This window comes from Hyperoodon ampullatus, assembly GCF_949752795.1.
Source record: "Hyperoodon ampullatus genome assembly, chromosome: 2".
Lineage (NCBI taxonomy): Eukaryota > Metazoa > Chordata > Mammalia > Artiodactyla > Ziphiidae > Hyperoodon > Hyperoodon ampullatus.
Window position 1 is genome coordinate 83,322,668 of NC_136915.1, and position 16,713 is coordinate 83,339,380.

Here is a 16,713-nt window from a genome sequence, read left to right on the forward strand (position 1 = left end):
GTTTGTTTTTTATTAGCCGACAAAAACATTTCATTTTTTTAGTGACTTCAGCATATTCAGAATATTCACACTATAGCATTTTTAGCACAATACACCAGTTTGTACTCACTTTATTATTTTTCTTGATCAGGGGAACTTAAGGAATAGGTTTAAATACTGCTTACCTTTTTAGGTAAATGTTTCAGGGTGTCTGGCCTGCAGGTCCTTGACAGTTGGCCCCAGTCTATCTTGCTAATCCCATCCTTCCAGTACCCATCTCTTACAAATTCATGGTTTTGGTACCCTAAGCTCCTCCCAACTTCTTACCATTCCTTTTCACAGTGCCTTGTCTCTGAATGTACTCCCCTCTTCCCAGAATGCCCTTCTTCACTTGTTCATGTCCATTTATTCTTCAGGACTCCAGGTGCTGGTTTCCTCTTTGGTTTCCTAGTTTGCAGTAATAATTAGTTTTCTAAATAAATCTCTTCTTTAATAGCATTTTATATCCTAAGTTGGACTGTATATTTACTGGTTGAAACAGTGAGGTAACATTAGGAGATAACGCTGTAAAATATTGAGCATATAATAAGCACTCATTGGTATTCGTTGATTTTCCTTTTTTGCTTTTTTTCTGCTTAGGTCAGACAACTAGATTCAGCATTGGAAATTTGTAAGGAAGAACTTGCTTTGCATTTGAACCAATTGGAAGGAAATAAAGAAAAGTTTGAAAAACAGCTAAAGAAGAAATCTGAAGAAGTAAATTAACATTTCCTTTAAATATAGCATATTTTTCAAGTGATTTCTTTTTGAGATATTGTTTATTTTCAAGATACTTTAAAAGTACATTTTTATATAGCTGATATAAAAAAATTTTTCCAGTAAAGCGTAAACTCCAATTTTATATTCTTTTTTTAAAAAGTAAATTTATTGGGCTTCCCTGGTGGCACAGTGGTTGAGGGTCCGCCTGCCGGTGCAGGGGACGCGGGTTCGTGCCCCGGACCGGGAGGATCCCACATGCCGCGGAGTGGCTGGGTCCGTAAGCCATGGCCGCTGGGCCTGCGCGTCCGGAGCCTGTGCTCCGCAACGGGAGAGGCCACAACAGTGAGAGGCCCACGTACAGCAAAAAAAAAAAGTAAATTTATTTATTTATTTACTTATGGCTGTGTTGGGTCTTCGTTGCTGCTTATGGACTTTCTCTAGTTGAGGAGAGCGGGGGCTACTCTTCATTGCAGTGCATGGGCTTCTCATTGCAGTGGCTTCTCTTGTTGCAGAGCATGGGCTCTAGGCACACAGGCTTCAGCAGTTGTGGCATGTGGGCTCAGTAGTTGTGGTGCGCGGGCTCCAGTGTGCAGGCTCAGTAGTTGTGGCCCACGGGCTTAGCTGCTCCGCGGCATGTGGGATCTTCCCAGACCAGGGATCGAACCCGTGTCCCCTGCAGTCACAGGCGGATTCCCAACCACTGTGCCACCAGGGAAGTCCCCAATTTTATATTCTTTTAGAAACAAACATTATATGGCATATAAAACACAAAATATGACACCTTAAAATTCTGATTCTATTACCTAGTTTTAGGGAATCAGGAGATTATTGTTGATCACAGAGTAATTCTAATATAAAATGATTAACACTTAGAATATTGTTTTAGATTTAGAGGTACAAAATTCTTCAAATTTTTTCCATTTTGTTTTTTCTTCCTCTATTTGTCTGAAGGATTGAGAATTAGGTTTATAAATTCACCTCTTTATTGAGAAGAATTTCTCAGATACTAGATAGAAGACTTTTCTTGCATTATCTTATTCATCTCTGTATACTAATTGTCAACCACTTTGCTTTCAACATAATAGGTAGTCACTAAATATTTGCTCAAAGGAATAATCTTAATGAAGAATTCCTTTATTTCTTTGTTAGAATTTATAATATATATATATACTTAAACCTTAACTTCATGTTTAGAAATATTCAACAAATCGGACTTCCCTGGTGGCAGTGTGGTTAAGAATCTGCCTGCCAATGCAGGGGACACGGGTTTGAGCCCTGGTCCAGGAAGATCCCACATGCCACAGAGCAACTAAGCCTGTGCACCACAACTACTGAGCCTGCGCTCTACAGACCGTGAACCACAACTGCTGAGCCCGTGTTCCACAACTACTGAAGCCCACACACCTAGAGCCTGTGCTCTGCAACAAGAGAAGCCACTGCAATGAGAAGCTTGTGTACCACAACAAAGAGTAGCCCTCGCTCACCGGAACTAGAGAAAGCCTGCACGCAGCAACAAAGACCCAACACAGCCAAAAATAAAATAAATAAAGAAAAGAAAAAAAAACACCTTTCTTAAAAAAAAAAAAGTCAACAAATCTTCATCAAAGATGCATCACAGGGCTTCCCTGGTGGCGCAGTGGTTGAGAGTCCGCCTGCCGATGCAGGGGACATGGGTTCATGCCCCAGTCTGGGAAGATCCCACATGCCGCGGAGCAGCTAGGCTCGTGAGCCATGGCCACTGAGCCTGCACGTCTGGAGCCTGTGCTCCGCAACGGGAGAGGCCAGAACAGTGAGAGGCTGCGTACCGCAAAAAAAAAAAAAAAAAAGATGCATCACATAATTATATAACTTCAGAGGTTAAAATAAAAACTTTGTATTTTATATGGTCCTATCTTCTTCCTTCTACTTCCCTTCATGAAGGTTTTTATAGCATCTTTCACAGGTGGGCATATATTTCTGTATTCCAATATATGGAAATTAAACCACCTAAACTATAGATACTTATGAGAATAGGAGTGTGATTATTTTTTTCCAGCGGGATCTTCTTTAAACCATTATTTAGGCATTTATTTATTTTTATTTACTTATTTTTTGGCCGCACCCTGCAGCATGCGGGATCTTAATTCCCTGACCAGGGATCAAACCGATGCCGCCTGCAGTGAGAGCTCAGAGTCTTAACCACTGGACTGCCAGGAAAGTCCCTATTTAGGCATTTAAATTCTATAGCCCTCACTGCACTCCAGCATAAATGGACTTGGCAGAGATGGAATGTGGAGACAGGCAGTGTTTGTAATCAGAGAGTTTGTTGAGTTTTAGAATTTGTATTCTTAGAAATAGCATCAGAGGGTTGGGTGGATAAGAGGCATTTACCCAAAATGAACTTAGAACTTTTTTCAGAATAGCAGGAAGTATAAACCTAGGCTGGAACTGAATTAGAAATCAGAAATGGTAGTCAGGTTTGTACAACCATACTAGAGAAAAAGTAAGTAAGTAAATTAGAAAGATTTGCAGCCCTTTTATTGCTGATGAATTATTAGCTCAACTGCATGTGCATTGGCTTACTTAGTTAAAAGATCATCTTTCACTTCTTGTGTGTTGATAAGAAATGTGGAGAAAAATCCAATTACTCTTTACCTTTTTTTTTTAGGTACCAATCCATACATTTATTTAGTTTTGGCTTATTTGTCTTTAGAGCAAATTATAATATCTTACAGAGAAAACTCTTTCTAACGCTGGTTAATAGAATTAATATAACAGCAGAGTTATGAGATTTTCATCATAAGCTATGATTTGATTCATAGTGCATCCATTCTGTTAGTAATAGGTGATGTTATAAAGATACTTTACCGGACTTCCCTGGTGGCGCAGTGGTTGGGAGTCCGCCTGCCGATGCAGGGGACGCGGGTTCGTGCCCCGGTCTGGGAAGATCCCACATGCCGCGGAGCGGCTGGGCCCGTGAGCCATGGCCGGTGAGCCTGTGCGTCCGGAGCCTGTGCTCCTCAACGGGAGAGGCCACAGCAGTGGAAGGCCCAAGTAACGCAAAAAAAAAAAAAAAAAAAAAAAGATATTTTACCAAATCAGTAGGTAGTCCCGAATCACATACTAGCTGAATAATTAAATGGCCCCAGAGCATACAGATAGAAAGCCAGCTCAAAAAACTACATGTTGATAATCCACCACACAAAGCTAATAAATATGCCTCTGAGTTTTTGCCTCAGGTAAATATTCTTTTCCATATGTTGAAATAAATACATTTATGATAATAATAGTGACTTTGGGGTCCTGAATTATTTTGAAAATATTTTAATTTGTATTAAAATGCTTTAAAAAGTGATAATGTATGTGTTCATGCAGAATTACATTGTCAACATGATAGAAGAAAATAAACACAAAATAGATGTGAATAAGCCAAAACATTTTCTGTGTAAAGCATTTATTCAGTAAGATCCGTCATTTTATTGATAAATGCCTTTATTCAAATTGATGGACTTAAATTTTGCAAAGTTGGCATTGTGTCAGTAACTTTTCTGGGTTATATTTTATTTTTTAGTAATAATCATGAGAGTGTTTTTGAATTCTTTAGGAAAAGTTTATTCTCTGAATATGATAATAACTTAGTAGAGAATATAATGTCAAAACTGTTTGTCTTATATTTACTTTTAAAGTTAAGTGGAAGTTAAAGGGTAGTAGAGTGAAATGCCAGTGTAAATTTGATAGATGTAGGTTAATTTTTGTGAATTAATATTTGTGATACAACTAATATGTTAGATACTTCAGTATTTTTAATGGAAATTATTTTGCTAGTGGCTAGATTACTAAAATAAATTTTTTAATTGTTCTTATGTGGTATGACTTTCTTAGTGTTTTGGTTAGACCTTATCTTTTTTCTAATATTTTGTCTTATTTTAATACTTTGTCCATTTTTTTAATTTGATTAAGAAAGTAAGTATAAAACAGCATGTTCCAGTAAACAAAGAATAGTATATAAACTTATAGGCAAGTCAGTTCTATATAAAATAAACTACAGCAGAGGTGTGATCTGTAGTTTTCTCAGGAGCTAGCAGGAAAAACAAAACAGGTGTCACTGATACCTATTTACACTAAATAAATTATTTTCATACAGACAACATTAAGTAAAATAGATTAGCATTAAAAAGAATTATAATAATATTAGAAATTGGATAGTTGCCTGTTATATGTAAGGTTCTCTAAGTTTACAGTATCATCATATAATGAAGAAGTTTGAAATTTAAGAGCTTCTTATCATAAGGAAAGGCTATTTGGCCCCTAAGCCTTTCATGATGCTGCTGAATATTCCACTGCTGTGTAATTAGGAAAAACCAAGTCAGGATTCTTCTTCACTGTTTCTTAGGGGTTTAAAATTACATTCTTCTCAATTGATATTTATTAGAAAGATTGTTTGCTTTAAAGGGATGGGTTTATTTTCCTTCATTTTAAAAAGTTATTACATAAGCAACAATAAGAAATCTTTCGAAGAAGATTCACCTATAATCCACTCTCTAATACTAATATTCTCTAATACTTTTCACTTTTCTATTTGCCTGAGTGTTTTTCATATTAATGAAATGTGGGATTTTTTTTTTCACTTTATTTTGTAAAATTTATTTGCCACTGTCCTTTAAATTATTATTATTATTATTATTATTATTTTTTGGCCATGCCATGTGGCTTGTGGGATCTCAGTTCCCCAACCAGGGATTGAACCTGGGCCACTAGGCCACCAATGAACTCCCTAAACTGTGATTTTAAATGGTTGCATCTTTTTTTTTTTTTTTTTTTTTTTTTTTTTGCGGTACGTGGGCCTCTGACTGTTGTGGCCTCTCCCATTGCGGAGCACAGGCTCCGGACGCGCAGGCTCAGCGGCCATGGCTCACGGGCCCAGCCGCTCCGTGGCATGTGGGATCCTCCCGAACCAGGGCACGAACCCGCGTCCCCCGCATTGGCAGGCGGACCCTCAATCACTGTGCCACCAGGGAAGCCCTAAATGGTTGCATCTTTTAAAATGCAGATTTATATATCATCATTTAGTAAACCTTCCCCTTACTTTAAGAACAGGTAACGAATATTATGAAATATATATTAAATTATGCCGTATTATTTATAGAATTTTAAAATGATTTCTTTTGGCACTCTTTAGGATTTGGATTTCTTGGACAAAGGGCATTTTTTTCCCCTTCTTAATAGATTCTCCCAGATAACTCTAAAGGTTTCATTTAAAGCAATTTGGGGGATCAGCATATTCAAGTCCTAAATATTTGGAGTGAATAAGTGCAATTTCTTAGTTGGTATTGTTTTCCTTTATGTGTTTTGGAGCGTGAATATTCAAGAGTGCTTGCTGGGATATTATTTGACAAACAATGGCAATGATAGCAACAATAATGTACTAAATAGCACCTAACATTTATACAGTGTTTTCATGGTTATGGTTTATTATCAATAAGAGAAAAAGATACATCAAATGGAGTGTGAAGAAATCCATGGCTTCCTATGTTTTCTCCCTTGTCCTGGGAGAAGTCACACAGAATAAGCTCCTTTCTGTAGCAGTGAAATGTGGCAACATTTATGCAGTACTTCTGTCCAGGGAAGCCTGCTTATGACTCAAAGTTCAAGGTTTTTTATTGGGGGCTGGTCACATAAGAACAGCCATAAGTATCAGAATTCCAGACTCCTAGAAGGAAAGCATGATTTGGTGCCCTAGCCAGGGAAAACAGTCTCATTACTTAAGGAATGTTTCAAAAGCCACATTCCCAGACATCAGCCAAGAACCAACCCTATTAACAGGCCCTTCTAACATACCTCCCCATCAGAAAAATGAGCCCTGCCCTTCCACATAATAAATTATAGCTGTGAATACAATTGACCCATATGACAACTGAGGGTAATTATCTAATAAGGTAGACAACATTGATATTTTATTCCTTTTTATTTGAAATATGTCATTATAATGAGAATTGTGTATATTTGTTAGGTATATTGTTTACAGAAAGAGCTGAAGATTAAAAATCACAGTCTTCAAGAGACTACTGAGCAAAATGTTATTCTGCAGCATACTCTTCAACAACAGCAGCAAATGTTACAACAAGAGACAATTAGAAATGGAGAGCTAGAAGACATTCAAACTAAACTTGAAAAACAGGTATATATTATTGGTCAAAGTGGTTTTATGAAATAGAAAGTTTTTAAAATTGATAATAGATTTTTTTGCTAGTTATATAAATTGCTGTTTAACCTCAAAGATACCATATTATAAGAAATATTCTAAATTAACATTGTAAAATGTATGAAGTTTTATTCCAATGTAATGTGATCGTGTAATACCGTGGGCACATTTTTGTCACTCCATCCAACTTAGTTATAATTTAGTCTGCTTTATTCACTTTTTCCTTTTTGGACCTGAATATAACACCTATCTGAATCATTATAGCTTTCATTTTCTTCATTTTGGATCAGGAGATGTGTGATAATCCCTAAAGAAATGGCAAGCAATGCACTAAAAGAAAAATTCCAAAGGAAACTACTCATTTTAAAAAATAAGTTATTACTCCAAAAAAGAATCCTAGGAAATTTTATTCTAGAATCGAATCTTTTTTCTTTCATTCATTACCAAATTCATCTGAATTATTCTGACAGATATTTCACATTTTTTGTTTTGTTTTCCTCTCATCACACTTTACAGAAAAGTATAAATTAGAAAATGATAGTTCCCAGTAACCTCACCACACCTCACTTTTTGTCATTTGTATGACTTTTTAATCTGTGTATTCTAACTTCATCCTCAGCCTCTCCAGTGGAAATAAAGAATCTCTTCTCTGCACATTCAAATATATCAGGCAGGTATTCTGTATTTTCTTTTTTAGAGACATCTGTCCTGTGGCTCTCCATCCCTTTTGTTCAAGTCTAGACCTACTGTTTGCTATGCCTGTTGTACAGCTTCATCCTGAGACATTTCTTCATTTCATCTGTTATTTGATTCCCACTTTCTAAATCCCTTGTCACTGACTCCAGTTTTTGTAAGATTGATTATAATTCTTGTTCTTTCTGAAATTGTTTTCATTTCTATAATGGTCTTACAGTTTTCTTCTGAGTTTTTTTTTTCCTTAAGTCTATCAATTCCTTTGTATTTTTCATTTGGTTATTTTATTTCTTCATGATCTTTGTTTTAAGAGATTTTATGTCTTCTCTAACTTCTTTGAGGATCTAAAGAAGTTTTTATCTAAAAATTCCTTCAGTATTTGGAATAAATTTTCCAGCATATATTTTTTCTACTTTTTATTCATGTTCCACTATGCACAGGTTCCATGTTGGATTTATTCAGATTGTTATCTTTAGATTCTTTCTGCTTATGAGTGTGCCATTTAATCAAACACAGAATGGGTAGATTTTCCATGGTTCCCTTCCCTTTTTACCTGGGTACTATTTTAATTTTATATTTGGAACTTAAGTTGGGGGTGTGGATATTAATGACTTATAATCTGTACTTAGTTCTTCAATGAGAGGTTTTAGAACAGTAGGGAGGATATCAAAGTCATTAGCCAGATATTAACTTTGAGATCACAGTCATGTAAATGTTCATTGAAAATATGAAGTGGGACTTCGCTGGTGTCACAGTGGTTAAGAATCCACCTGCCAATGCAGGGGACATGGCTTCGATCCCTGTTATGGGAAGATCCCACATTCCACAGAGCAACTAAGTCCGTGCGCCACAACTACCGATCCTGTGCTCTAGAGCCCGCAAGCCACAACTGCTGATGCCTATGTGCCCTAGAGCCTGCGCACCGCAACTATGGATGCCACGTGCCGCAACTACTGAAGCCCGTGTTCTCTAGGGCCCACTGCTGCAACTACTGAGCCCACGTGCTGCAACTACTGAAACCCACACACCTAAAGCCCGTGCTCCACAACAAGAGAAGCCACTGCAATGAGAAGCCCGAGCACTGCAACGAAGAGTAACCCCCGCTCGCTGCCATTAGAGAAAGGCTGCGTGCAGCAATGAAGACCCAACACAGCCAAAAAAAAAATTGAAAAAAAAAAATGAAGTGGCTGAGGTTAACTAGGGAGAGAACATAGAATGAGGGGTGATATGACTGACTTTGACAGAGCTCTGAAGGATACAGTACCTGGAAGCCAAAGTAAGTATTTCATGACTTAAGGGATTATAATTGGTGTCATGGGCTGCTGCAGTCAGTGTCAAGTAAATTGAGGGTTGAGAAATGTCCATTGGAATTAGCTGCATGGAAGCCATTGGTGACACAGTGTAGTTTCTATACAGTGCCTAGATTGCTATGGGTTGAGGAATGAATGAGAAAATGAGAAAAATGATGCAACAAGCATAGAAAAAAATCTGAGAAGTTGGGCTATAAAGAGGAGGAAAGAAATGGTGGTAGTTTGAAGGAGGTAGAGGTGTGGAGGAAAGTTTTTTATGATAGGGAGGTCTTGAACATGTTTAAATGCTAATATAAAGAAACCAGAAGAAAGAGATTGAAGATACAGCAGAGAGTAGAGGTAGTAGTATGAGGTTCCTTAAAAAGTGGATAGGAGTTGAATCCAGAATGCTTATGAAGCAGTTTGACTTATATAGGAGGAAGAATACCTCCTGCAATGTAGTAAAACAGAAAGAGGAATGAATAAAAGCAAATGCAAGTTGTAAAGTTTGAGGGCAGATGGGAATTCTAGGAATTAGTATGAGCCAATTTGTGAAGAAGGAAAGAAACATAGTTTGACAAGAGAAGAAAGAACATTTCAGATGAGGATGATGAAAAGAGGAACATTTACCATTATTCTGTACAATTCTTTTAAGTCCTATTTTAGTGTTATGATGTGGTCACTTCTATAAATATGTATGTGAATGAAATATCTTTCTTATTAAAAATTGTTTTGCTTTCATATTTTCAAAACGTTTCTTGGTCTATACTTTGATTTTTGTAATAACATCTTGAAACTGATAGGCTAGGCTACAAATTTATATAAATATTTTTCTTCTGAAAAATGTTGAACTGTGTTTGAATTTTAAATACTTAACTGAAAATTGCTTTACAAGGTATCAAAACTTGAACAAGAGCTTCAGAAACAAAGGGAAATTTCAGCTGAAAAGTTGAGAAAAATGGAGGAAAAATGTGAAGCAGCCACATATGAAGCAGATTTAAAAAGGCAAAATGTTATTGAACTTACTGGTACTGCCAGGTAAAATGAATATGTTAGTTTATATTTGTCTTCCTGCTTTAACATCAGTCATATTTGAGTTTCACTATCAGATAATGTTCAGTGAAGTGTTTGCTTGAGGAATTAATTTCTTTACGGTGTGTGTTCCTATAGCATTGTTTGCACCTCCTTCATATCCCTCATGCCTTTTAGTATCATAAGTTAATATCCTTTGCTCTCCTACTATATTGTAGTTCCTTAAGGCCAAGATAATATATGGTTTAATCTAAGGGTCCTCCCACAACAATCAGCATAGTTCCTTGTACCTCTTAGGCACTCAGCAGCTGTTTTATTAAATTGAATTGTGAAAGTGGCAGGCAAAGATGTACTCATATAGAGGAACTTTTCATGGATTCTAATTGTTTATGGGAGGGAGTAAATTAATAGAAGAAAACAGTGGTCTCAACATTGACTGAACATTAAAATCACTCAAGGAGCTTTAAAAAGTACTGATGCCTAGGTCCTACCTCTAAAGATCCTGATTTAATGTGGCTGGGCTGTGCTAAGAAATCAATAGTTAATTGGTCAAGAAAGGGAACTATTAGCTGAAAGTTATACCTAGCTTCCCCAGACCTCTTATACTTTGTCGACAAGAGTTGACATAATTAATAATAAACTCTTAATTAGCCCACCATTCTACCAACAGGAATTAGAGTTAACTTATGCATTTGAACTTAAACCACAACATCCTCAGACTCCCTCTCCCCCTCTGACAGGAATAAATGTAGGTCCTTTGTGCTTTGAGTAGCAACTTGATTCCCCAGATATCCTCAACTCTCTCAGTGGGGTCAAGAAGATATCCTATGTTTAAGACTAAGACCACAGTTCTTCAGACCTTCTTTCTGCCATTGGTAGTTGTCTATCCAGTAACACAGCCTCACCACCAGTGTGTACCTTAATTCCACAGAGACTAATCAACATTGTAACTTTATCTTTGCTTGTGCCAGATGCCACAGAAGCATCAGATTTCCAGGCGTTAGATTTACCCTCATCTCTCTTACTAAGTCCCAAAAACCTCCTCATGTATTTTCTTCCCTTTTCCCACCGCATCTGAACTTGTGAAAGATTTTCACTTTATCCTCTGGAATTCACAGTCCATCCTGAGAGACATTCCCTATATTCTCTATCTCTTCTTTTCTCTTGCTGTAACAGAAATGTGACTGTCCCCTGAGGACATTGCTTCTTCCCCTGCAGCTCTCTAAAGTAAAAACTTTTCCCCATAGTTCTTATACCACAGGGTTGAGATGTGGAACAGTATGACATACACCATGAACCTCATGTCATCAGATCATATCATCCCTCGTTGTTGCTGACACCTACAGGCCACCTGACTTACATAGCTCTCTCCAACACTACTCCTGTCTTTATTCTTGGGGATTTCAATATACATCTATCTAGCTGATCCTCAGCCACTCACTCACATGATTTATCCTAGATCTTATCATTTCTGATATCTCCATTTTTTCAACATAATCTGAATACTATGCATCTACCTCTATATTATTACCTCATTCCCTTTAATACCCCCAATTCAACAATTCTTTGATGTAACTAGGACCTCTGATCTATCAGTTCTACCACTGTCTCATTCCCTAATGCCCTTTCTCCTCTCTTTACCTAGCTTAAATTCTAATTAATCATTAAAATCACTGATTTACATAAACCCACAACTCCTTTACCTCTCTCTTACTTTGTGGTACACAGAACTAAAAATCCAACTCAGACTAATTCATGCTTGCATCTTTACAGAGGCTGGAGAAAAATATAACCACACTGACCAGTCTTGCTTTATACCCATAACTTCAAAACCTTAGGCATTTTCTTAATGCTGTCTGTCTGGCAATCACAATGTTACTTACTCTTGTAGAGGACTCTTTTACACTTTTGCCTTTTCTTTCAAAACTCTAACAACCCATCCCCAATCCTTGCTCTCACTGTTGATCTTGCTTTTGTTTCACTAAGAAAATTGAAATAACTGCTTCTTTCTTTTCTTACTCCCACCCTTTGACTTCTAGACAAAAACTCTTCTTAATTATAGCTAATAGGCACATTCAGTGGGTAAAATAAGTTCTAATTACTAGTAGGAAGCTTATTAACTAGATGAATAAACTTCATAAGAAAGATATCCTAGTTCCAAGATCTTCTCTTCATGAAGCAGGGTTTTTCTCTGTTCCAACTATTGCTTCTTTCACTTGTGAAACTATAATTTATAAAGCTGTTTTTCTCTCACAAAAGGGTTTAGAGTTGAAATATATCTGTTATATATCTCCTTGGATCTGTTTTAAAATTAAAATATCTCAGGGACTTCCCTGGTGGTCCAGTGGTTAAGACCTCACCTTCCAGTGCAGGGAGTGCGGGTTCATCCCTTGTCACGGAGCTAAGATCCCACATGCCTCGTGGCCAAAAAGCCAAAACATAAAACAGAAGCAATATTGTAACAAATTCAATAAAGACTTTAAAAATGGTCCACATCAAAAAAAATCTTAAAAAAAAATTAAAATATCTCCAAATAGAAAGAAAACAAATTCATTGAGCACCTTTTGTGTGCCAGGTAGTGTACTAGGTAAACACATCATATAGTTGTGTTTAGTGGCATGAAATTGGTACAGAATTACAATCTATTAGTTGGAGCATTTTTAACAATATAATAGGTGATTTAAGATTCTGACTAGACTTTTTTTTTATACAGCAGGTTTTTATTAGTTATCCATTTTATACATATTAGTGTATATATGTCAATCCCAATCTCCCAATTCATCCCACGAGGACTAGACATTGTGCTGATATTTGTCTTTATATAACTTGCAGACTTTGTTCAGTCAGAGATAAGTTAGTTGATTTTTAAGTTTCCAAATTATTATTTATTTTATTTTTTTGTTTTTAACTAGGCAAGTAAAACTTGAGATGGATCACTACAAAGAAGAACTGTATAAAATGGAAAAAGAAATAAAGCACCTAAAACAAGATGGAGAAAATAAAGCAATGCATCTCTCTCAGTTAGACATGATACTAGAACAGACAAAGACAGAACTAGATAAGAAAACAAACGCTGGTAAGCAACAGGTTAGCTCAGCTTAGCTGCCTGCATTTGTATATTTGAAGAAATGGAATAAAGTGAGAATTTGAGATGACAGGGAAGGGACAGTCAGTGGTATTTTGCCTATTATAGATGAATAAAATTGGATATTCTTAATTATAATTGCTTACAAATTTCTGAATAACAAATAGTTTATATATATATAATTCTAAAATTATTCTCTGCTTTTAACAGTGAAGGAGTTAGAAAAGTTACAGCACCACACTGCAACTGAACTAACAGAAGCCTTGCAGAAACGGGAAGTACTAGAGACTGAACTACAAAATTCTCATGGAGAATTAAAGAGTACTTTAAGACAACTCCAGGAATTGAGAGATGTTCTACAGAAGGCTCAGTTATCATTAGAGGAAAAATACACTACTATAAAGGATCTCACAGCTGAACTTAGGTGAGTTAAATACTAAAAAATGATATCACAGTTACAGGTATTTCACTTTATTACCCTTAGTCCTTGGGTCATACTATAGAGTTTGTTGTTGAATTCTAGATGTCCAAACTTCTCAACTGCCTTTAGTTCACTCTGTCTCATCCTAGGCAGTTCATCCCATGCTCCATCTCACTAATATAGCTGTTGCAGTTGGCTAATACTTCCATCCTGTTCTTTGGACCATTTTACATTGGCCCTCCTGTATCCCATAGTGGTAAAAAATGATTGGACCAGCATACAGCAGTGATTAATAGAAAAATAATATTAACAATAACAATGTTCTTTGTGTTAAGCCCTAATTTTGTGCCAGGACTATGGCAGGGACTTCATATATGATCTCAGTCATTTCTTTTCAACAAACCTATAAGTTGCTTATTATCACGTTTTTACACTTGAGAAAACTGAGGCTTGAGAAAATTAAGTAAAATGCCCAAAGTCAGATAGTAGGGTCCAGAGATGGGAGTGAAACACAAGTCTGTCCAACTGTAAAATCTGGGTTCTTAGATTAGCAGCAATAGCATAAAATGCTGTTCCAGTACACATCTGTGATGAGTAGGGGTGGAGAGCCAGACTGGAGCCAAAGGGTGGGAAATGGATTCTGAAAAGGAAAACAGACCAGGATGTGAAACGTGTAATGAAAGACCAGGATAGAGAGTAGCAAGGTGACCCAGAATCTTAGATATTGTAACCTGTGGTTCAGAGCAGGACCCCTTCTCTTTTCTACCCACAAACTCATTCTTGGTAAATTTCACATAGCTTTAAATACTATGTGTCAGAGACTTCCAAACCCATATCTCTAGAAAGACCTCTTCTCCAAACTCCAGACTTATATCTAATGACCTACTTGTTATCTCCACTGACGTATTTTAAAGAGGCATCTTAAACGTGGCTAAAACAATTCGTTTTTTTTACTCATAACCTTGCCCTTCCTCCATCTCATCATTATGCAGTTGCTTAAACCAAAAATCTATAAGATTATTTTTATCTCTTTCCCTCCCTTTTTTCATCCAGTCTATTAGCAAGTCATGTCAAATTTATTTCTAAAACATATTCTGAAATCTATTGATTTCTTATTTTTTCTACTACCACCTTAGCACAAGCCATCATCATCTCTCACCCGGTCTGTTGCTGTGGCTTCCCACCTGGTCTACCAGCTTAAATCCTTGACCTTCCCCACAATTCATTCTCCACAGAATTGACTTAAGTTTATGATTCAAAACATAAATCAGATCATATTGCTTCCCTACTTAATCTTCTAATGGCTTCCCAAAAGATTCAGAATAATAACCAAGCTCCTTGGGAAATGTAAATCAAAACCACAATGAGATACCACTTCAATCCCACTAAGATGGCCATAATAAAAACAAACACAGGCTTCCCTGGTGGTGCAGTGGTTGAGAGTCTGCCTGCCGATGCAGGGGACATGGGTTCGTGCCCCGGTCTGGGAGGATCCCACATGCTGCGGAGCGGCTGGGCCTGTGAGCCATGGCCACTGAGCCTGCACATCCGGAGCCTGTACTCCCCAACGAGAGAGGCCATAACAGTGAGAGGCCCGCGTACTGCAAAAAAAAAAAAAAAAAAAATCCAAGCAGAAAATAACAATGGTAAATTAAAATGGTTACAGCCTCTGTGGAAAACAGTGTGGCAGTTCCTCAATAACTTAAACATACATTAACCATATAACTCAGTAATTCCACTCCTAGGTAAGTACCCAAAAGAATTGAAAACAGGTGTTCAAACAAAACTTTTGCACAAATGTTCATAGTATGGCTATTCCCAATAGCCAATAAGTGGAAACGACCCAGCTGGACACTGATAGTTGTGAATGGATAAACACAGTGTGGTGTATCCATTCAAGGAATAATAATAAGCCATGAAAAGGAATAGAGTACTGAAACATGCTACAACATGGATGAACCTTGAAAATAATTTGCTAAATGAAAGAAGCCACATATATGTTGCATAATTCCATTTATATGAAATATCCAGAATTAGCAAATCCATAGAGATAGAAAGCAGATTAATTGTTGCCAGGGACTGGGAGAAGGGAGAATGGAAAAAAACTGCTAATGGATATGGGGTTTCCATTCAGAATGATGAAAAAGTACTGGAAATAGTGGTAATGGTTACACAACATTGTGAATGTACTTAGTGTAACTGCACTGTACACTTTAAAGTGGTTAAAATGGTAAATCTTATATGTATTTTACCACAACTGAAAAAAAAATACAAGCTCCTTTTCCTGTAATACAAAGCCCAAGGTTCCTGCCTACTTCTCTGGCCTCATTTCATATTGTTCTGCTTGCTCCTGGCTTTTTTATTGTACTTAAAGTTTACCAAGTTTTTTCCCACCTTAGGACTTTTGCCATAGCTGTTTCTTTGGCCTGAAATAATGGTTGTATGGCCAGCTTCTTCATACTGTTCACATTACCTCAAAGGGCCCTTCCCTTACCACTTACTCTAACATAGCTTCCCAGTCACGATCTCATCACTGTATTTAATGTTCTAACATAGCACTTTATATTATATTTTTCGTGTTGAGTTGTTTATTATTTATAGTCCATCTCTTGACCTAGTAGAATGTAAGCTTTATGTGATGAACAACATCTATCCTGTTGACTATTAATTCCACAGTACATAGAACCTTGATATATAAGAAACATCCAATAAATATTTGCTAAATGATTAAGGGAATGAATGGATAAAAGAAGTAAAACAAAACTTAAAATTCTAGCTAGTAGCTGAATTTTGGAAGTGCGGCTATTCATATAGACAGCAATTAGAGTTATCTTTAGAATTCATTTCATATTACTTTTAGAATATAAGTTTAGCCTTGTATGAACTCTTCAGGCTTTTAGGAGAACAGTAAACAGCTCATTAAAGAAGTTCAGAATCTGCTTTTTAAAGTCAGTACCTTTATTATATTGTTTCATATTTAAGGTTGGAAAATCGTATGAAGATTCAAGATCAACAACATTTTCATCCTTTGTGATATCAGAACTTAGAGTTCGAAATTAAAATTCTCTGATCAGAGGCTTCAGAGTGATATAAATATTAAAATTGTGTCATTTTAAGCATTTTTATAATATAAAATTATTCATAAGTTAGTGTTTTAAGAGGGCTAGAATTTATAAAAAATACATATAAAATATTTCTATATTAGACTTCAATACTTCACTAAATGTAAGGTGTCATTTTGAGTAAAATTCCCATAAGAAATACAGTGGTCGTT

At 36.5% G+C, this 16,713-nt stretch overlaps 1 protein-coding gene across 1 annotated transcript in view; it reads left to right on the forward strand.

The window, feature by feature from the left end:
• CCDC18 (coiled-coil domain containing 18) overlaps positions 1-16,713 on the forward strand; it is a 99,961-nt gene that overhangs the window by 63,305 nt on the left and 19,943 nt on the right. Inside the window, exons 17-21 of the mRNA XM_079698481.1 lie at positions 619-735; positions 6,728-6,895; positions 9,797-9,939; positions 12,846-13,009; positions 13,229-13,442. Of these exons, the coding sequence (XP_079554607.1) occupies positions 619-735; positions 6,728-6,895; positions 9,797-9,939; positions 12,846-13,009; positions 13,229-13,442 (806 nt within the window). The remainder of the gene's footprint in view (positions 1-618; positions 736-6,727; positions 6,896-9,796; positions 9,940-12,845; positions 13,010-13,228; positions 13,443-16,713) is intronic.